Here is a 23,204-nt window from a genome sequence, read left to right on the forward strand (position 1 = left end):
CAGTGATGGTGAACCTTTTGAGCTTGGCGTGTCAGCATTTTGAAAAACCCTAACTTAACTCTGGTGCCGTGTCACATATAGAAATTTTTTGATATTTGCAACCATAGTAAAACAAAGATGTATATTTTTGATATTTATTTTATATATTTAAATGCCATTTAACAAAGAAAAATCAACCAAAAAAATGAGTTCGCGTGTCACCTCTGACACATGTGTCATAGGTTCGCCATCACTGCTCTATCTACTGAGCCAAACCGGTTAGGGCTGAACTGATGACTTTTAATGAATATATAAAACATTAATTTCCATAAAGAAAATGTCAGGCTGAGGCCAGCACACTCTACCTAGTTTTAGTTGGTGGCTTGACAGAAATAAACATGGGAGGAGTTACATTTGGCCTCAATCTGACATTTTGTTTATAGAAGTAAGCCCCAAAGGTCTCATTCTTGTATTGGAGGTTGAACAGTTGCTTTGAGATTTTGTACTTGCCAAGGCATTTCCAGCAGAGTTAAAGGGATCTGTGAATGGAGAGAAAATGGTTTATAAAGTGTCCTTACTCACATAATCTTTAGAAGGTAGTTATATTTTTGTCATTAAACAATTTCCTAAATTCAGAGTTAGAAGGTCTCTAACACTCATCTAAAATCCCATTTATTTGGGGTATATTGGTAAGAAAGATGTCTTTTTCTATAATCTTGGTGCATGAAAACATTGCAGATGATCATCAAAATGTAAATATCATCATAGATTTCCCCAAAGAATTTTGGTCTATCTTTTTTATTTAAAAAAAATTAATTTCAGAGAGGAAGGGAAAGGGAGAGGGAGAAGGAGGGAGGGAGGGAGAGAGAGAGAGAGAGAGAGAGAGAGAGAAACATCAGTGATGAGAGAGAATCATTGATCGGCTGCCTCTGCAGTCTCTGTACTGGGGATCCTACCCACAACTTGGTCATCAAACCATGACCTCCTAGTTCATAGGCTGATGCTCAACCACTGAGCCACACCAGCCTGGCTATTCTATCTTTTTAAAATGAGGCTCAGAAATTCTTATTGACAAGCAATCCTTTTTTTTTTTTTCTGTTAGTTAAGTGTCACTTGCTGTTCGGAATGTTAGTGATTGACTTCATCCCTGACACAGCAGTTGTCCTACAGTGTGTGCCTATGATCACACAGGTGACTACAAAACAAGTGCAGTATAAACCACAGTCACATGTCCCATTGATAATGAGTCTGCACTGTAGCATTATTGTTACTGTTACCATAAAGTCAGACGAGTCAGGCAGAGGGTATTCTTTCTTTTCTCTGACCCAGGTGTGGCATTTGTAGATGCATGGTGATTATAGATTTGTTAACACTCCTCTGGAAAGATTTTCATCTTATTTGCTTCTAGGGGGCTCACTTCATCCAGTTATGCTGCCAAAGGAAAATCCCTCTGCTGTTCCTGCAAAACATTACTGGTAAGAAAATAGTGTATTCAGTTTGGTTGCACTTAATCTAGAGCTGCACTGTCCAGTATATCTTAAGAAGTGACCACCACAATAACTCTAATAACCATCTTCACCGTACATAGTTATTGCAATATTATTGACTGTATTTCCTGTGCTGTACATTATGTCCCAGGGATTTGAATTTTTATTCCAAAGAGTGGTATGATCAATGTGAACTCTCTGGATTTCATTTTCCCTAGATGATCTTAACGTGGTGGATGAAATGATTTTTAAGGTCTCTTACGGTTCTAGAGTTCTTTTCCTAGAATTCCATGATTCTCCCATATATACTTTTTTGTATCTGACATATAGGAGATATTCAGAAATGTAGGTTAGCTGAAAACTTCTTATTTCCCCCAGTCTTCTAAGTCAACTATGGTTACCCCAGGTTTAAAGGGAGGAGAGCCTCTTAGTTGTTGGGAACAGGCAAACCTTCATGAGAAGAAGTTTGGCTCTTGACAGGAGGGCTTTAAATATTACTGGTGCTAAAGCATCTTCATCTTAACTTTAAGGTACTTGGCTAGATGAGTTTTGAGAGGTGTCATATCCAGATGGAAGCCTGAGGGCCTTATGTGGCAAACCTCATAAAATGGGCAGAGAGAAAGTAGCTTCACCAGGGCAGGGCCTTGTTTCTATAGTGATTCATGACTCACAGAGAGCAGAGGTTGAGTTTGGTTTTGCCACATTGCATTTGAGGGACCTGTGTGGCATTCGTTTGGAGACATATAGTAGACAGTTGACAAATCTTGAGCACACAAGGGATATGTTAGCTGGGGGTGAAAATGTAGGTAGCATCAAAATATGGCGATGGTATTTAAAGCTATGGGAATAGATAAGAATACCCTGAATAGAAAAGAGGACTCATGGACAATCTGTGAGTAACTTTGATTCCTTCCACAGAGGTGAGAATAAAGGAAGAATTGGAGTATGATTATGTTGTTTTTTAGGATGGGAAGAAGAATGGAGAAAGCCAAGTGAGATGGCTTCTATTTTTTTTTTTTTTAAGGCAAAATCATCTACAGGAACTAGAGGGGCAGTTGGGTGTAGGGGGTGGTGAGAGCTTAAAGAGAGGTAGATATTGAAGTAGATATTGTGGGAACATGACAGGAGTCAAGATAAGGTAGATAAAGGAGTTCTGAGCTGTTCTGAGGGCGAAGCTCAGAGGGGTTGCTGGAGGAAGCAGCTGGTGCCTGGTGAGATGAGGGATGTCCTGTCACTACCTTTTCCATAGCAAGTACGGGTGTTCCACAAAACTGGTTGAACTGAGTTGGATGATTTGATGCTGGAGATTTGCAAAGCAAAACAGTGACAATCAAGTCAGCTGTGAGTCTGCAGGTGGGGAGAGGGACACGTGAAGCCTGACTTGGTGTTTATTAGGTGAAGAGGAAGGAGCTCAAAGCCTGCAGGCCCAGGGCAGCTGCAGACCAAGTTCAACAGAGATGGGAGCTTGAAGAAGTAGAAGGAGCCCATAATTATAATGAAAAGTTATTTTACCTTCCTGTTGAGTCACTGACAGGTACACTTAGCATCTCTGTGAAACATTAATGTTTGTTTCATCAAAGTTTAAGCAGCACTGCAGAAGGAACACTCTCTATTTTTAAACCAGGTCAGTGGACACTGCAGCCCTCACAGTTCGCCTTGCCACAGTACCTTTTCCTTAGCTTGCCATTTCACATTCTCTCATCACCAGGCTACTGTTTTGAGATAATTTCTCAAAGATAAATTGCATGCTTACCTTGTTTGGAGATACCTGTGTACATCCAGATGAACCATTTTAAAAAAATTTAAAAAGTGATTAGGGAACATTTTATTTTAGCTTTTAAAGCAAACTTTTTTGGGAGCACATTTCACATGTAAGTATTTTGTTAGGGTGAGGCCTGAAGTAAAATATAATTTGACAATATGTCCTTCTAATGCCTTGTTGGTATTAACTTCTGTGCATTAATCCCGTCACCCAGAGGCATTCTTTCTGTTCTTTCTCTCAGGATTTATGGTTGGTAAAGACTATGAAGCTGAAGGAATAGCCAAGGATGGTGCCAAGATGGTGACTGCCGTAGCCTGTGCCAAAGTGCCTAAGATAACTGTCATCATTGGGGGATCCTACGGGGCTGGAAACTATGGGATGTGTGGCAGAGCATACAGGTAGGTGATTGCCATGATTTTCTCTGAGAGAATCATACTTCACGTATAATTATAAATGATTGGGTTTATTTGAAATATAGAATGGCATTCACAAATCTCAAGTAATTAATACCATAATTTGTATCATCTGGAGGGGCAAAATGAAACTTAATGCTGAAGGTACTTTTGGAAAGAAATCCACAATGGAAACCAGGAAATATTTTGAAATGGCTGGTAATGAAAATTCTGCATGTCATAACTAGTGTGATGTAGCCAAAGCCTTGCTTTGAAAAAGGTGTGTAGACATAAGTATATGTCATGGAAAAGAAGTAAGGCTGAAAAGTCCATGAGCCAAGTAGCTAGCTCAAAAAGTTCAAAAAGAACAGTATTTTGAACACAAGAAAAATAGAAAACAGGACATAATAAAGAACAAACATAAGAGAGAAGAGTCAGGAAAGCCCAAGTTGCTTTGTTTGAATGGTTAACAAACTTGCTAATTCCCTGGTAAAACTTAAAGATAAAGTGAGACAGCACAAGTAATCAATATCTAGACTGAAAAACAGGACATGACCATGCTCACAGGATATTTTGAAAACTTTTATACCCAATACTAGAGGCCTGGTGCACAAAAATTTGTGCACTCAGGGGGATCCCTCAGCCCGGCCTGTGCCCTCTCACAGTCTGGGACCCCCTCAGGGGATGTCCTACTGATGGCATAGGCCTGATCCCGATTGGGCCTAAGCTGGCAGTCAGACATCCCTCTGGCAACCCAGGAGTCCTCAGGGGATGTCTGACTAACGGCTTAGGCCCGTCCCCACCCCACCCATGGGGAGCGGGCCTAAGTTGTTAGTCAGGCATTCTTAGCACTGTCACGGAGGTGGAAGAGGTTCCTGCCACTGCTGCTGCACGGCCAGCCATGAGCCGGCTTCTGGCTGAGTGGCGTTCCCCCTGTGGAAGCACACTGACCAACAGAGAGCAGCTCCTGCATTGAGCGTCTGCCCCCTGGAGGTCAGTGCACATCATAGCAACCGGTCATTGCGGTCGTTCTGCCATGGGGGTCAATTTGTATATTACCTTTTTATTATCTAGGATATTTTCATGAAATGTAAAAATACAGTGTATCAAAACAGACATCAGAATCACCTAGAGAACATAAAAATTCTAACTATTCTCAGGCCCCACCTCTGGAGATTAGTGTATGGTGGGTTCCAGGCATTAGTATTTTTTTTTAAACTATATTTTATTGATATATATTGAAAAATAAACTATATTTTTCACAGAGAGGAAGGGAGAGGGAGAGAGTTAGAAACATCGATGAGAGAGAAAAATCAATCAGCTGCCTCCTGCACACTCCCCACTGGGTATGTGCCCGCAACCAAGGTACATCACCCTGACCAGAATCGAACCTGGGACCTTTGAGTCCGCAGGCCGACACTCTATCCACTGAGCCAAACCGGTTAGGGCAAGGCATTAGTATTTTTAAAATTCCCAGATGATTTTAATGCAGCTAGAATGAAGAACCACTAGTTTAAAGGTACACATGGGCCTCTGACACTTTCTGTGTTGTACAGTCAATTAATTTGATCATTCTTTTCTCCTCGTCATAGCCCAAGATTTCTTTACATTTGGCCAAATGCTCGTGTCTCAGTGATGGGAGGAGAGCAGGCAGCCAACGTGTTGGCAACAATAGCGAAGGACCAGAGAGCAAGGGAAGGGAAACAGGTAAGTAAGTGCCATTTCTCCTGTCTTCTGTCTCTGAGTGTGGCTCTCACCAGGGAACACCCTGCTGCCTAGAGCAGCACAACCAGAATCCCTCTGTGTTCAGGGGTCAGGGGTCCAACGTGAAGGTCCTGGCTGTTTAGAAGACACTGACCTGGAAGTTATTGAGAAATTTAGACTTACATTCTCTCTCTTCTTTGTACCATTTCATTTGAGGTACCTTTCTGTGGTCATGTACAGAGTCTTTCAGATCCCAGAAAAGCACTCCAGGAAGCTGCCTGCGAGTGCCTGCGGCACAAAGATGTTTGGTTCTCACTCATTCGCAGTTAGTGAGCTTTAAATAAATCTGGTTTACGTCTTTGATTTTATGACCTAAAGCAGCAGAATTTTGTTTTTTCTATTTCACTTTTAGCTCGTTGTGAAGGATTCCTTGAGTGGGAGGGCTCAGTCATATAATGAGAATTGATTAAGATTATTATACTGGGAACGTGTAAGTGAAGTAAAATGGAAAGGGCACTGGATGCAAGTGGCTGCTGTTAAAATGAATTTCTTTGTTCATTTCTCTGTTAGAGAGGCTTCTGAAATTATAGCCTTTAACTATTTTGTGTAAGCACCAAGCTTTAGAAATGAATTCACGTTCCTGAAATGGCTAGATGCACTGTTTTCATAGCAGGGATAATGCGAAGGAGGCCCTGTCTCTGAAGGCTTAGTCCTACCATTTAGGAAGCATCTGTCTGGTCAACTGTCTTGTTGGTGGAATGGGATAATAAAAAGCCGCAGGGTGGTTCCTGCCTCCCTGATGATATCCCATATCCTCAAGGAACTCTGAAGACCAACACTGAGGTTTCAGATTCACTTTAGTCTTGTCCAGTGTCTAAGCAAAAGGAAAGCTGTGTGTGTGTGTAAGGTAATAGCGGTGAGGGAAGTATGAAATTCTACCTGATATTTTGAAGATATGTCCCAAACTCCAGCCCAGCATGGTGATCTCTTATTAAATAGTTGTTCTTTAATTAAGTTGATATACAGATATATTAATTCATCTGTTTTAATATATGAAAGTACATAATTTTAGTGGCTCTCTCTTTGAATTCTTTACCTACAAATGATATTAAACTATGAAAATATGTTTTAAAAGGTTGGATTTATTTGAAATAAGTCATTTTTGTGTGGAATTTTTTAAAGTTGAAAATACTTTTCAGGGTTTCAAAATTAACTTGCATAAAGATTTTTACATCTGATTTAATTATCACTTGTTTCTGGCAATAGTGATGGGCAAGCCATTAAATTTTTAATTAAGGAAGAATATCTCTCAGCTATCTGGGAAACTGTAGAGGTTATTCAAGTTGTGGTTGATATTTTATCCCATTAAGCCTTAAAATGTTTAAAATTTTGGCTATTTTAAAAGAACATCCCTACGTCTCCACCTTCTTAAACAGAAGCTGCTAAATGTAATGTAGTCCTTTTGGTATATTAAAGAATTCACATCACCGTTGTACTGTGCTGGAATACGAGGTGCCCTTGGTTTTGACCTTACATCACACAGCCCAGGCTCTTGTCTCTGATAAGGGAGATGTAATATGCACTAGTTTGATAGTCATGAGATTGTGTATGTGAAAGCATCACTTGTAATCTATACCTCACTGTGCAGGTAGAGGTTGGTTGTAGCATCCATGACATCTCTTGCCCCTTTTTCTCGAGGCGCTCTGGGTGGATCTGTGTTCCCCTGCAGTGGACTTATTCCTTGCCCTTTTCTTTCAGTTCTCCAGCGCTGAGGAAGCTGCTTTAAAAGAGCCCATCATTAAGAGGTTTGAAGAGGAAGGAAACCCTTACTATTCCAGTGCAAGGTGGGAGCTGAGAATTACTAATTTCTTACTGGGTGCATGTTGGCCATCAGGACAACAGCTTCACAGAGATCTGGGCAGTCAGGATGGTCCAGCCTCTGTGAGAAACAAAAAATAATGTTGGGGACTCAGTTTTGTACTGTTGTCTCCATAATAGGAATGCCTGCTGCTGAAGCACAGCCCCTTCTCCCAGGCCGGGCTGTGGCTCCATCACCGTCGGTCTGATTCTGCCACCCTTCAGCCCTCTTCCTTTATCCCATTTATCTTTGAGGTGTCTGGGGACTGGAGGGGCACTGCAGCCAGAGGTGGGCCATGCTGGGGCAAGGAAGTTAAAAGAGTTGTAATCCTGGCTAGGTAACTTTCAGGAATTAGTTCTATTACAGTTATTGCTAAGATCCGTGGATTCCTGTCATCACCTCTCTAGGATTATTTTGTTTTTACCCCGTTTTAAGCATGGATTGGCCACTCTTTGGGACTTGTGAACAAGTGTGCTTGTGCATTCAGAAGGTGACTAGTCACAGACAGGGTTCATGTGTCAACACCGAGTAATTACCTCATATACCTATGCTGCTCTTGGCTCTGCTTGTTTCTTATGCTACTTAATAAGGTAATAAATTATCCCGCCTGTCCCTGCTGGAGACTTGTTGGCATGCGCTTTCAGATCTCTTTTTTTTTGGACAACTTTAATGTTTTGCATTCTGAAGAATAAGCTTCATGGGTTCATTTCACCCCTTGGGCTGATGGGAAAAAAGAAAAATAACTATTTTTGTCTTTTAAAATTAGGTTATGCTGTGATTTATACCATTTACTGGAGAGGAGGGAGAGAAGTTAGAATCCATTTCAATCATGTGAACGCATCTTTTGTGGCAGGCGCTGCTTCTAGTGCTGGGGCCACAAAGACTAAGCATATTTGTTTCCCAGAGCATCATTGTAATGCCATTTGGGATTTAAAAAAAATATGTTTCTCTTCTTGTTAACATCTATTTTAATGACTAATTTTACAGGTATGTTTTGTTGGGGTAGTTCATTGATTCATTGAATTAAGAACAAAATATCTTTGATTTGAGAAATAAACATGTTCTTTTTATAGTAGCCAGTAGAAGCAAAGAGGAAATATAAGACCATATAAAAGGTTTAAAAGAAAATACATATTGTAAGCACATCTACATTCTTTTAAACATAACATTTTGACTGAAATTCACAAAAACAGTTGAAATATTAAACTTTGAAAAATAGCATATTTTGTGTGATGGCTAAGCCATCTATTGAGAAAGACTCAATCTTTTATTATTTTCATACTTACATTATTATTATTTTTAATGGATTATATTCAAGCAGGAGAGCAAATAGCCCAGATAGACTTATCTTTGGAAATGAATAATGAAAGACAGTAAGATTTCTTACTTTGTAAATGCTTAACCCTTCTGTCAGAACACTTGGTGGCATGGAGACAGCAACTTCCTTTCAAAGGTGAAAGGATTTTTAAGCCAGTATATAGCACCTTCCTTCAGTTTAATAAGTCTCTTCACAGTAAAATTCTGCGGTCTGTCAGGCTTTCACATGGCTCAATCTGTCTTCAGAGAGAGCTGTCATCATTTGCTACTCTAGCCTCCTATGTTTTCCTTAATCCTTACATGTTACATATGCATCATATCAGTTTTATTCTGCTCAGTTGTTTTTATGATCAAACTTTTCAGACATTTGATTAAGGCCTCTTCATAGTCTTTTTAATGACCCTCATGAAGCAGTCTCCTCCCTCCCCCGGCATCATCATGCTTGTGTTACTCTGCTGTCGGCTTCAGAAGGGAGTGTAATCAATTGACCCAGTTACAGATTACATGAGTGGCCTTTTCTTCTTGACAGCTCATACTGCAGACTTCCTATTATGAATGTTTTATGAGCAGAGATTTGAATCATGGTCTGTCAATGTAAGTTTAGTTTAATAATTGATGCTATATCCAGGTACAGAAGGCAGTTTGTTTAAAGAAAGCAAAAGTGCCACCTACCAATGACCTTTAAAAAAAGCAATATTTTTCATTCATTTTTCTCTGTAAATTTGAAATTGTCAGTGAAAAGCAAACTAAAATTTCTACTTAAAAGTTTCTTCTAAAAGCAGTTTAAAGCTATTGTTTTTTCCTGTTGTAGCAAAAAATAAAAGAACTACATAGGAAGGTATTATTTTAATAAAATGTATTAAATTCTATTCAGTAATTTTCATAGTTTCTTAAGAGATGAAGTTTTGGGGGATATACCTTTTCTAGTAGAGACTTGGTTTGAGATTATTACCTGGGTTTATATGATTCTTCATATTAATAACAGGACTACGTCACCTTGATTTGTACATTTGTGTGGGCAGAAGAGGGACAGGAAAGTTTTTCCTGGAATAAGTAAAAATATTTTTAAACTAGGGATCATTTTGTGACTTCTTGTAGGAAGCTGTTCCTAAGTCCCTAAATTTGATTTGACATTCTGTGGGAGCCTGGGATAAAAGTCATATCATTTTTCTTTCTCCCTTTCCCCCTCTCTCGAACATGGTTTCAGTTGTGAGATTATAGTACACAGAAGTTGTCAGTAGATCCATATCTTATTACCTGAAGAAGAACCTCCTCAGCATTTCTGGGCAGGGCATGTATAAATGGTAGTTTGGTGGTAGATTCCTAATAACTCATATTTTGCTCTTTTATCAGGCTGTGGGATGATGGGATTATTGATCCAGCGGACACCAGACTGGTCCTGGGTCTCAGTATCAGTGCAGCCCTCAACGCACCAATCCAGAAGACAGACTTCGGCATCTTTAGGATATAACTGGGATATATAGCATCTTCTATTGGACATTACCAAAAATCAATATATTAATAGCATTAAAGTTTAAGACTTTTTCAAATTTTGACTGTTACAGTAAAATTTTCCCAATATAGTGCATTGTACCTTTCTACGACCTTAAAAAAATCAATAAAGCCATGGCTGGTTTGGCTCAGTATATAGAGTGCAGCCCCTGGACTGAAGAGTCCTGGGTTTGATTCTGGTCAAGGGTTGCAGGCTTGATTGGGGCACGTGTGGGAGGCAACCAATTGATGTGTCTCTCTCACATCGATGTGTCTCCCTGTCTATCCCTGTCCCTTCCACTTTCTCTAAAAAAAAAAGAAAAAAAAAAGAAAAACCAATCAAAAAATACCCTCAGTTGAGGATTAACAAAACAAAATTATTTAAAAAAAACACCCATGAAGATACTTATTTCATGAACCTCAATTCCTTGTGAGTTTTCTTAGATTTTTCTGTAGCTCAGCTTTACCACCCTTGAAATGAAGAGAATAAATTACAGTTATCCTTTCTAACCCACAAGTAGTATGAAAAGTTCTGTAAACTATAAATTCCAGGTATTATCAAGACTATTACAGTTTATTTCCACTGAAATGATGATTTGTTCATTATGCACAATTTTGTAACACTTATTTTTAAAAGCATCTATTTTCCCTCTAGCCATCATCCCATTCCTTCCCATAATAGATTTTTTGCTGTCTGCACTCAGGACTCCTTTCCTACCCGTTCTCGCCTCACCTACCCTCACTGGCTTCCCCTGCCAGCAGCCCTCCCAGGGTCACTGTGGACCTCCACGTTGCTGGAACCAATGGGTTCTTTCCCGACTTTATCTGATTTAATTCTCTGCAGCTTTCAGGTCAGTTGAACATTTGCTCCTTGAAACACATTTCGTAGCTTCCATGCTGTGATCCTCTGGGTTTTCTACCGACCTCTTTGGCCATTCTGTTCTCTTCAGTTTCCTTTGCAGGCCCTCTCCCTCTGCTGATTCCTGCTCTCTTCACCATTTGTCCTGATATTTCATTAGCAATTCATAAATACATTCTTATTCTAAAAGATACAAGGAACACAAAAATATCTCCTCTTTTTAAAAATTGTGGTAAATGTACATAACATTTACCACTTTAACCATTTTTAAAGGTACAGTTCTATGGCATTAAGTGCATTCACATTGTTGTGCAACCATTACCACCATCCATCTCCAGAAGTCTCATCATGCTAAACTGAAATTCTGTTTTAAAACACTAATTCCCCATTATCCCTTCCCCAGCCCCTGGCACACCTCCTTATTCTTAAATGTATGTGTCTTTCATGGCTTGATTTAATCATCCAGGCCATTTCAGCCCTTCTTATGGCTTCATTGCAATGATTCCTCGTTGACAGTTCCTAACACGGTTCTCCCCTGACCTGCAGACCTGTATCTGACAGATATACTGGATATCTGCACTGACTGTCTTACAGGAACTGCAGATTCAGTCAATTCTATTGACTTTATCTCCTATCATCACTTGAATCCCCCAGTGATTTTTGTCTTTCACTACCACAGGCATCAGAAGTAGTCTTCCTGCATCCAGTCTTACCTGGTCTAATCTCCATCACTCTGAAATTAGGATGGCCATTCTAATTGCACATCTGGTCATGCTACTCCCTTACTTATATCTTTTTAAAAAATACATATTTTATTGATTTTTTACAGAGAGGAAGGGAGAGAGATAGAGAGTTAGAAACATCGATGAGAGAGAAACATCGATCAGCCGCCTCCTGCACACCTCCTACTGGGGATGTGCCCGCAACCAAGGTACATGCCCTTGACCGGAATCGAACCTGGGACCCTTCAGTCCGCAGGCCGATGCTCTATCCACTGAGCCAAACTGGTTATGGCCCTTAATTATATCTTTGATTGCTTCTCTGTAGAATTGCCCTCCATGATCATTATCTCTTTAGTCTCATCTCCTTGACTCCTCTTTCACCCTTGGTGCTTCAGCCATTCTATGCTTCTAGTTCCTTGAACCTACAAAGTCCTTCCTACCTCAGGGTCTATAGGTTCCCTCTGCCTGAACTGTTCTGCTCTCTCTTCTTAAACACATCTTTTTGTTTCTGACTTCTGGGGGCTGGGTTAGTCACCTATAGTGTGCTCTTGTAAAGCACCATCACTCCCTCTGTCACTTCTATCTTACGTGTTTATCAGAAATAGAAACAGTTCTCTAATATTGCCCTCCTGCTAGAATGTGAACTCTATGAGAGCAAGGAGCCTCCTGTTTAGCCTGTATCTCCAATGCGTGCCACTCAAATTTATTTGTTGAACGAATGAAAACAAATCCAAATTTTAATTGATATCCTCTGGTCACATCATTTTTTAAATCACGTGATTATATGCTCTAATGCTTTCCTAATAAAATTAGTATTTCAAACATTTGTGTGTGGTGTTCAATTTAGGCTGCATTTGTATATCGGGTCAATTTAGTTTTTGAGATGTGTGCAGATAGGTGATCTCAATTCTGAGATGTGGCATTTTTAGAAGCATGATGGAGGTCAGCAAGAGCACGTGGAATGCTTTCATTTCAGTCGCAGGGCTGCGTTCTTTCTGGGCTTCATGGGGAAAATTCATTTTCTTGCCTTTTCAGCTTCTAGAGGCCTCCTGCCTGCCTCGTAACTTTAATAGGGATTTCTGTATATCAGCCATAATATGCATTAGCATTCTAGAGAGCCATTTAGTTTACCATAGTGCCAGGGTGATTTTATTTTCTGGAGCCCCAGCATTTCAGTATGCCTGGCCGCGTTCTCCTTCTTGAAGATGACCCAAGTCAGTTTGTGTGCCTCCTTATGTTAAGGAGAGCAGGGCCTGAGGAAGAGCAAGGTCTTAGGAGGAGGAGATTTAATAGAGAACTTCCTGAAGAGAAAACATGACCAGAACTACTGGTTAGAAGGTAAGTTGCATTTTTAGAAGCATGATGGAGGTCAGCAAGAGCAGGTGGAATGCTTTTAGTCGCAGGGCTGCGTTCTTTCTGGGCTTCGTGGGGAAAATTCATTTTCTTGCCTTTTCAGCTTCTAGAGGCCTCCTGCCTCCCTCGTAACTTTAATAGGGATTTCTGTATATCAGCCCTAATATGCATTAGCATTCTAGAGAGCCATTTAGTTTACCATAGTGCCAGGGTGATTTTATTTTCTGGAGCCCCAGCATTTCAGTATGCCTGGCCGCGTTCTCCTTCTTGAAGATGACCCAAGTCAGTTTGTGTGCCTCCTTATGTTAAGGAGAGCAGGGCCTGAGGAAGAGCAAGGTCTTAGGAGGAGGAGATTTAATAGAGAACTTCCTGAAGAGAAAACATGACCAGAACTACTGGTTAGAAGTAAACTGGAGAGAAAAATATACTGTGACCTCACTGTTAAGTGTAAGACGTAAACAAGTCGAATTTTGGAGTACCGGCGGGAATTACGTCATTTTACGTCATTTTGCGCATTTTTGTTGAACGTCATTTCCTTTTGACGTTGATGAGGGAAAAAAAAGAAAAAAAAGGATTCCTGGCCAGGACCTCTGTGAGCGTGGGTTTCTCTCCTCGCATCCGAGAGGCACCCACAGGAGGCGCCCTGGCGTCTACAATGCCCGGGTCTGAGTGCGGGTGCGACCCTGAACTGGAAGCGGTAAGAAATTATCTCACCCGTTTTTATTCATCCTTCTTAAGTGTATGCATAGCTCACATTTATTTAAATGGTTACTATTAGAAGTGTTTTGGATCTTTATTTAGAAGTTTGGTGATGTTTTTGTGAGGAGAAGTATGCGGTAGGAACTGTTGTGTTAGCCTAGGACCTGCTGCTGACGTTAAGAGGTCTTTCTGGACTAATATCAAGAGGTTTCTGTAAAAAACATATTGACATTTTTTTAACCACAGCTCTATTCATCACATTCAGCTGTAGGATAATTAAAAATAACTTTTAAAATTATTTGTAATTTAAAATCCAACAATGTTATTTGTAGAAACATTAGACTAAAGAAAATAAAGTGAAAATTCTCCATAGTCCCACCACCCAGAGGTAACAGCTGCTATTAGTATTTTCTTGTATATTATTCTCTTTTTTTAATCTGTAGAAATTTTTTTGACAAAAAGTTATTCGGTAAAAGTTCATCTACAATGAAGTGTAATGTGTTGACCTGTTTCTGTGTCTTTTAATATTTCCTCTACAATTTTGATGTTGCATGATGTTACATTGTATGGATGCCCTATTTGATTTTACTTCCCTATTATTGGGCACTTAGGTTATTTCTGGTTTCTCACTATTATAAATAATGCTGCAGTAAATATCCTGTGTTTCTTTACATAACTGATTATTTTGTTAGTACAATTTCTAGAATTTGGATCAAAGTGTAGACTTCTAAGGCATGTTGCTAAATTCTGCTCTATAAATGTACATTTACTGGTATGCTACGAGCACTGCTGGATATAATGATGACCCTGGTGCTTTTATATACTGATTTATATACTGAAATAACTTCAGTGGAATGAAATCATGTAGGAAACTAGTGTTTAGCTTTAAAAAGTTGTGTGTAGGTGACAATGTCACATTGGTAACAAGTTGTGAAGGCTCAGCACAAATCCATGGTGCATCATGGTCATGGGAAGAACCCTAGACTGGGAGAAGACCAGTTCAGCCCTAGTTCTGCTACTAAACTGTGTGAACCTAGGAAGTTGGGAGGGGGAAATCAGCTTCTCTGACCTCCCAGTTTCCTTCTCTCATTCCAGATGTCCAAGTTTTCTCCCACCTCCCCAGGTCCCCTTTATTTCTACCAGTGCTGGGGCAAGTGGGCAGAGGGGGTGAATGGAAGGTCTTAGAATGTAGGGATTTAATGGAGAACTTACTGAAGAGAAAATATGACCAGAACTACTTGTTAGAAGTAAGCTGCAAAGAAAAAAAAATAGGGTGTGCTAAGAACTTTTAAAATTCTGCACATACGTACACCATATGGCTTGGTGAGACTGATTGATGGTGGAGACCATTTACCACAAGGGTGGGGAACATCCGGCTCGAGGTCCATATAAGGCCCCCCAAAATTATTTGGTCTGGCCCTGCCAAGGCATTAGCGGTGAGTTAATTAAATGTTTGTCCAAATATAGCAGGCTAATTTTTAAGTTGATAATTTTGTATGGCCTGAGAATGATGTTATAAATATCCAAATGGCACATGGCAGAAAAAAGGTTCCCCAGGAACCTTTTCAGGATGATGCATTCTTCTGCTTTGTCAGGGTTTATTTTATTCAAATGAACTAACATCTACTGAAGGCCTACTATGTGTCTGACTTTGGAGTGGGATACAAAGATAAGTATGGCATGGGTCCTGTATTTCACCGGCTCAGTACCCCTCCATCTTTTGGTAATTGCACTCTCATTCTCCTTTGGGAGCTACCCCTTTTCTGTTCTGTGCAGTCTTGGTGAGCATCAAGCAAAGAGCCCTGGTCCCCAGCCAAGAGCTGGACACCTCACTGAGTCTTGGCCAGGTTGACTCTCTAGCATTTGACTCTTGAGCAGAGAGACAAAGATGGAAGATGACTGGCACTCTGGTTACTGAGGCTCTGTAAGCCTGAGGTACTCTGGCATCCTGTATTTTTCCAATAATCTTTTAAAAAAATTACTAGCGTCAGGCTCCTATGCTGGTAGCAGCAGACACTAACTGGTAGCAAGTCCTGCAGGTCATAGGTTAAAATAAGCTAGTCTATATTTTCAAACTTGATGAAAAATTTTCTGCCTGCATTTAAAAAAATACGTTTCAGAAATGAAACCACTGGAACATTGAAAGTAAGTAAAAAAGATAATGGAGACAGAAGAGTAAACTAAGGGTATTGGCCCTCAGGATACATGAGCATTCAAAGGAGGGATGTGACTTCCCACCACCATCAAAGTTAGGATGGTTTGAGCGTTTAAATTGCCACATGGAAACTTGATTTATTGCAACCTTTTGATCACTGAAAGATGTCACTGAGCAAGATTTTAGGTTACTTTTAATTGGAAATCTGGCTAAAAAGATCTGACAGTCTTTCATTAGGGATAATTTAGATGCAGCCATACCAAGAGACAGGGTAAAACTAAGTACTTAGGTAACCTTAAGTGACCTTTTGGGTAGCCTTAAGACCACAGTGCTGGTCTTTTATGAATGGTAAACAGGTTGTTTGTAGTCTCTTTTGAAATGTTAATACTTTGTAATATTTGCATGAATGTTTATAAGTATTTGGGAGGCTCCTGTTTTTATTTTGGAGCTATCGGTATTTTTATTTTGTCTTGATTTTAATGTGACTTTTCTTCTACGTCTTTCCACCTTGAGGGATATAGGAAAGAAAGGTAACTTATCATCATAATTAGCTAATTAATATTAATAAAGGAAAGCAAAGGAAGAGTCAGACATTGTAAGCATGGTCACCTGGGAAGCTTCGCCAGGAAGCTACAGCTTCACAAGCATTGTTCCTCCAAGGGGAATAGCACCCTCCCTTCTCCCATCTGGTCCTGGATTGTTGAGGAGAGGCGGGGGCAGATGGACACATGCCTAGTGAAGTCCTGGTGACCCAGGGAAGGTGCTTGCCTGTCAGTCTAGTCTGGGGAACAATGGACTGGCTAGGGGGTGGACCCCATCAGAATTGTGTGAAATCTTGAAAAGCTAATTGGTTAGTTTGAAGAAGCTCCTGGTTAAAATCCCCAAAGAGTTTCCTCTTTCTTGCTCTCTTCTTCAGGCTTGTTCACTCTTGCTCCATGACCCACACCTGTGTGGGCATTCACCTGTTTACTCTCTGTAGCCATGTGGCCTTAAGCAGCTGCATGGCCATCCATGTGGACCCTACCTACAATGGACTACAGCTGGGGGACAAGCTAAGCTAGCTTTACTGTATTTTAATATAGAAGAGAAATTCTGGGCCTGCTGAAGACAAGACTGGACTTTTTCCATGGTGAGATGGACAGAGATGGGACCCCTTAATTTTACATCATTAATAAAGCTTTCTATGAAACCACATCATCCTGTGGGGGCCTCAGGAAATTCTTTTCCTCTCTGCACCCCAAGAAACCCACTTCTACTGATAACAATGAGAGGATTACGTTTATAGAACGGACCACTGTGAGTAAGGGAACAATGGAGTCTTCCAAGTGTGGCATGATTTGCATCTATACCAGATTGGACTTAGCATTCTGCATAGGAGAACAGGAATTTTTTGCTGGATGGAGAGCTCAATTTGAAATCAAGGAACTTAATTCTTGTCTAGGCAGTGGTACTGACTAGCTGTCTGATCTTGGCCTAGTCTTTCCTTATCTCTTAACACAGGGGTGGGACTACATTAGTGGTTTTCTCCTCTGGTTTCACATTAGAATCAGCTGAGTAGTTTAAACAAAAAAAGCTGGAATCAAAATCTTTGCGGGATGTGTTTTAAAGCACCCCATGACTGCCTGAGGACAGGTTCTCAGAATTCCACTGGTATCAGAATCACCTGGAGGGATTCTTCAAACACGGATTGCTGGGTTCCATCCTAGATTCTTATTCTAAAGGTCTCGAGTGGGCTCCAGAATCTGTGTTTTGAACACGTTTCCACCTGGTGCTGCTGGTCTGGGGATCACTTTGAGCACCACTGACGGCTTGAGATGATCTTGCAGTTCCTTCCTAGCTCTAAAACTTTAGGATTGTAAGAGCAGTTTCTGCTTAGTGATGTCACTCTTGTATATTTTTGGTTAAGTCAGTGTACATTTCTCTCTCCCCATTTTCAGGGTAGGGTGAATTTGTCTTAACTTCTTGGTCAGTGATTCACAGCCCTGCTGAACACTACATTCACCTGAGGAACTTTGCTTATGAAATGCCCTGGTGCCCAGGCTGGACTCCAGGACTAAACGGGGCTCTCTCAGGTGAGGATGCAGTTATCAGGATTGTTAAAGTGCCCTCAAGCGATTCCGGTGTGCGGCCAAAGCGAGTCTCTTCACAGAGAAAGGCTGGTCAGGAGGTTTCAAAATGGAGCAACTGCTCACTTCAAGGCATTTTCATGAATTTAAAAACTTAAATTTCAGTTGTATGTACATTTTTCATGTATATGTAACTTAGGTAGAAGTTTGCCTTATTTTGATATCTATATGTACCTAATTTCAGGCTAACTACTGAAAGTGGTTACCAATAGTTGTGAGTTTCCAATGAGATATATCCAACCTGATGGAAAGAAATAAGATCAGACCAAAAACAAACAAGCAAAAACAGGAGCAGTATTTTACATAACAGGCCATAATGACAGCTGACACTTCTCTTGCACAGAATTGTTTTCTGAGGCATGTCTTTATGTCCTGGTGCCTTTGTTGTAGCTTCTCAGTGGATTAAACAGAGGACTGGAGTCTCTGAGGACTGCCAGTTTCTCACTGCCAACCAACCGTAACTAGAGAAAGGAAGGGATAGTCATCAACAAGGATGGTTGAGATTATATTGAAAACTTTTTTGTTGTGCAAACCATTCATAACAAAATTTACAATTTTAACCGTTTTTAAGTGTGCAGTTCAATGGCATGAGGTAAATTCACTGTGTCATACAACCACCACCACCTCCAGAACTTTTCATCTTCCCAACTGAAACTCTGTACCCATTAAACAATAACTCCTCACCCTTCCCTTCCCCCAGCCCCTGGTAATTGCTATTCTATTTTCTGTCTCTATGAATTTGCCTATTCTAGGTATCCTATGTAAGTGGAATTATACACTATTTGTCTTTTTTTGTGTCTGGCTTATTTTACTTGGCATGATGTCTTTAAGGTTCACCCGGAGATTCTTTTCATCAAATATATTCATGTCACAATTGAATGAGGTCTGTGAAGGTGTCAGTCTTACTCCAGTTAAACAAACAGACGGTGATGGAGAGCGCTGTTTCCCTGGAGCCTTTAGGCATGTCTGCTGGGTGGGCTGTAGTGGTACCATTCAGTTCTGCTCTCAGCAGCAGCCTCCTCGGTCGCTCAGTCCAGAAACATGGTTGTCATTGTGATTCTCTCCTCTTCCTTACCCTGACATTCCATTGCTCAACAAATCTTCCTGATTTTACCTCTGAAATACCTCCCTAAATCCTCCTTTTTCATCCCCGAACTAGCTTCAGCCAGACCTCCATCTATTCTCGCTTGGATCAATATCAGAGACTCCAAACCAGTGTCTCTGGTTATCACTGCTGTCAGTCATTATTTCGTTAATTCACCCAACGAGTGTTATATCGCACCAACACTCCTTGTCAGGCACCGAGCTGGCCTCTTAGAGCCTTCTGCAAAGCCATTTGGACCACACTTGTCTCAAATAAACCTGATTTTACCCAATACATTGATTCTAGAACCCAACTTTCCCCAGCCTTCCAGTAGAGGATGGAATAAAGATTCAGAACTCTTGGCAGGTGAAATCAAGGGTTCAAAGCAACAAGAGGAAATTTAAGAGTAATAAGTACAGAGGCCTACATCTCAATTCAGGAAAGTAGAGACTTATGTGCAGAACTAGAGAAACCTGGCTTTGCAGCCATTCACTTGGAAAAAAAAGACCCTGGAATTTTGGTTATCAACCAGCTCGATACAGATTAACAGTGTGTGAGACTCTTGGTAAGAGTTAGCCACATTCTCAGCTGCATTAATTTCAAAAATATGCTGATTATAGGCCATAGTAATGTCTGTCCTTGGGGCTGATTATTATCTTCAGTGACATAAGCCAGAGCCTATGAAGAATATTAACAAGCGAGAGCCTGGCTGGTAATGGCTCTGTGGTTGAGTGTCAACCCATGAATCAGGAGGTCACGTTTTGCTTTCCTGTCAGGGCACATGCCTGAGTTGCAGGCTCGATTTCCATTAGGGAATGTGCAGGAGGCAACCGATCAATGATGTTTCTCTCTCATCGATGTTTCTAACTCCCTATCCCTTTCCTTTCCTCTTTCTCTAAAAAAATCAGTAAAAACATATTTGGAAACAAAAACAAGCTAGAGAAGGACATGCAGGATGGTGTTTCTGAGGCTGGAGAACTGGGCCTTGTCTGTACTTGGGAAGTATGTAAAACACCCAGATTCCCGGGATCCACCCCTGGATATCTTCAGGCGATTCTAATGCACATCTTAGTTTGGGTACCACTGATATGGACGACATGAACAGCATGATCTGAGAAATATTGAAGGAAGTGGAGATTTTGCTTAAAGAGAGAGGATGTAATAGGTGTTTGCAAGATCTGAAGGGTTGTCGTTTGTAAGCTGAAATAGCAGGAGGGGAGGGTATAGTATGTTTAGGAGAAGCTTCGGTGAGAATTTACTAATACTGAAAGCTGTGTGGTTATGGACCAGGCTGTCCCAGGAAATATTAAAGAGGAGACGGGATATTAGGAATGCTGTAGGGCAGTACTTCAAACTTCAACGTGTGTATGTGAATCACTGGTGTATCTCATTAAAATGCAGATTCTAATCTAATAGGTTTGGGTTAGGATCTGAGATTCTGTGTTTCTAATGAACTGATGCAAGGCTTCTGGTGTGTGGACCACACTTTAGTAGAAGGCTGGTTGTTGGGGGTGCTGCTACCGGTTGACCAGATGACCTGGGTGATCTCTCAGTTCAGAGTGGGTATTCAGCAAAGTTTAGTTAATTGAAGATGGAGAAAGCATGCTACCCAAACCACATCAGAATCCTTCAGAACTTTTTGTGTAGAACATGCTTTAATCTGTTTAGTTTAATTCTTTCATTTCTCTAGAAACTAGGTATTATATATAGATGAATGACCGAGAGCATGAGCTTCGGAATCAAATAATCTAGGTTTTGTGTCTTGCCTTCCCCATTACTAGGATTATGAATCTGGGCAAGTAACAACCGATCTGAGCCTCCTTTTCCTCATCTCTAATAACCCCTCACTGGGTTTTATGAGCATTTCATACAGGGGTCCTCAAACTTTTTAAATAGGGGGCCAGTTCACTGTCCCTCAGACCGTTGGAGGGCCGGACTATAGTTTAAAAAAAAACTATGAACAAATTCCTATGCACACTGCACATATCTTATTTTGAAGTAAAAAAACAAAACGGGAACAAATACAATATTTGTATTTGCATGTGGCCTGCGGGCCGTAGTTTGAGGACCCCTGATTTCATATGTTAACGACCGTAAAGTGCTTAGTATAGAGCAAGTACTTGAAATGTACTACCCATTATTTATGAAACTACTCATTTTATCAGGCACCAATCTACATTGTTGCCCTTCCTACTCTTCCTATATTCTTGGAGGATGCTTGAGAGCTCTGCAGATGTCATAGAGTGTACCAGTGAGCTCTCAGAATACAGGCACTCACCCCACATTTCTGGGAATACTTTCTTTTTTGGGGGGGTCCCATGTCTTTATTGTTGGCATTTTCTTACCTTCACCTTCTGAAATCAGAAGCTACATATTTTCTCTACTTATTTTTTATAGTAAGCATTAAATAGTTAACTTCTAAAGTTGCAAAGCAAAGAAATACTAATGTACACATTTACGTAGGGATATCCACAAGATAATGAAACAGAATTGATTAAAAGTGATTGCCTCTGTTGGCAAAGGATGGATAAGAAAGGTGGATTAGGGGACTGTTATGAGTCTGTCTGTTCTATTTATATTTTAACTACTTGTAAGTATTATTTGATTTTTTAAATTTTAATTTTATTTGGCCTTCTTCCATCATAGCCTGCCTAATCTCTTTAACTTGATTTAAAAAATTAAAATTTTAATTTTAAAGAATTAAGCCAGGTCCAGAACACTTAAGGATAATAAGGAAAGACACTTAAATTAAGTGATAGGGAGCAAAAAAAAGTATTTAAGCAAGAGTATGGCATAATCAAAAATATTTTTAAGGAAGATCAAAGCAGTCTACAATGTCAAGAATGTACTGCATGATCTCACTTATATATGGAATCTAAATATGTCAAAGTCATGAAACAGAGAGCAGAATGATGGTTACCAGGGGCTGAGGGGTGGGGGAAATGAGGAGATTCTGGTCAAAGGGTACAAACTTTCATTTAGAGACCAAATATAAAGCCTTGTGACTTCAGTTAATAATAATGTATTGTATTCTTGAAAGTTCCTAAGAGAATAGATTCTAAGTGTTATCACTCCCTGCGAAGAAAAACAAAGGTAGCTATGTGGGCGATGGGTATGTCAATTAGCTTGATTGTGGTAATCATTTCAACAGTGTGTATCAAAACATCACATTGCAGCTCTGAGGTCTGCTCTGCACGCACACTGGGATCCAGCCCTAGTTGCCCACAGCAGTAACCATATTAATAGGCACTCTATTGGCTTTCTGCCTTCTTTCCCATCTCACTCTGCCCACTCCCTCGTTATGCTTTGTGGGGATCACATTCCAGGTAAACTACCTGGGCACACGTCTTTGTCTTAGGGTCTGCTTTGGGGAAACCCCACACTTTGATGTCCGGCCAGGACTCTGAACTTGGTTGCAGCCACTTTGTGCAGAGTGTGGTTCCCTCTATTCGTGAGTCAACACTCTTTTGAGTACTTTCTGCCTTGAATTCTTTTGTACACCCACTGATGACCCTTTGCCTATATCTCTGTTATTTTTGGCTTATTCCTTTTTGTGTTCCTTTCTGTCATTTTACTTGGTGTGGAAAGGGGGTGAGGAGGCACAAACCCTGGTGATTTGGCCTTCTTCCTTCATAGCCTGCCTAATCTCTTTAACTTGATTTCCATTCTGCCATCATTTGCCCACAATCCCACAGCCACGGAACACTTACATTTGCTTATCTCTTTCATGCCTTTGCATGTGCTCTCCCTCTGCCTGGAATTTTATTCTCCTGGTCTGACTGACAAATTACCACTTTTTCCTTAAAATTCTGCTCTTGTCGACTCTTCTATTGCACGTCCCCTAATTGTGCCCTCCCTCTTCAAGCAGTTCATAATTATGAGTTCTCTGTCCGTCTCCTTTACTGGATTCTATGTCCTGCAAGGATGAAGATTGTACCTTTTCATTGGACATTATATTCCCAGTCCCAGGCACAGCGCCTGGCCTGGTGCTTTGTAGTATTTGTTGAATGTACACATAAACGCATTCCTTAAGGGCAAGAAAGCCAACTTAGCTTGACACATCAGCTAAGAACAGGATCTGGGGCACTGATGGACCTCCCCGGTGTGACTGCAGGAGAGCTGGCTACCGCCAATCATCCTGTGGGGAAGTGCTTACAAGATGAACCTGGGAGCAGTCGGAGGGGGGAGGGGGGGAAACAGTGCAGGGTGGTTATGG

General features: G+C 40.6%; 1 protein-coding gene across 1 annotated transcript in view; it reads left to right on the forward strand.

The window, feature by feature from the left end:
• MCCC2 (methylcrotonoyl-CoA carboxylase 2 (beta)) overlaps positions 1–10,144 on the forward strand; it is a gene marked incomplete at its 5' end in the record, with an annotated part of 61,047 nt that extends 50,903 nt beyond the window's left edge. Inside the window, 5 exons of the mRNA XM_005858146.2 lie at positions 1,388–1,454; positions 3,470–3,626; positions 5,213–5,327; positions 7,083–7,168; positions 9,853–10,144. Of these exons, the coding sequence (XP_005858208.1) occupies positions 1,388–1,454; positions 3,470–3,626; positions 5,213–5,327; positions 7,083–7,168; positions 9,853–9,970 (543 nt within the window). The remainder of the gene's footprint in view (positions 1–1,387; positions 1,455–3,469; positions 3,627–5,212; positions 5,328–7,082; positions 7,169–9,852) is intronic.
• Between the last annotated feature and the right edge of the window lie 13,060 nt (positions 10,145–23,204).

The sequence above is a fragment of the Myotis brandtii genome, unplaced genomic scaffold, assembly GCF_000412655.1.
Source record: "Myotis brandtii unplaced genomic scaffold, ASM41265v1 scaffold115, whole genome shotgun sequence".
Classification (NCBI taxonomy): domain Eukaryota; kingdom Metazoa; phylum Chordata; class Mammalia; order Chiroptera; family Vespertilionidae; genus Myotis; species Myotis brandtii.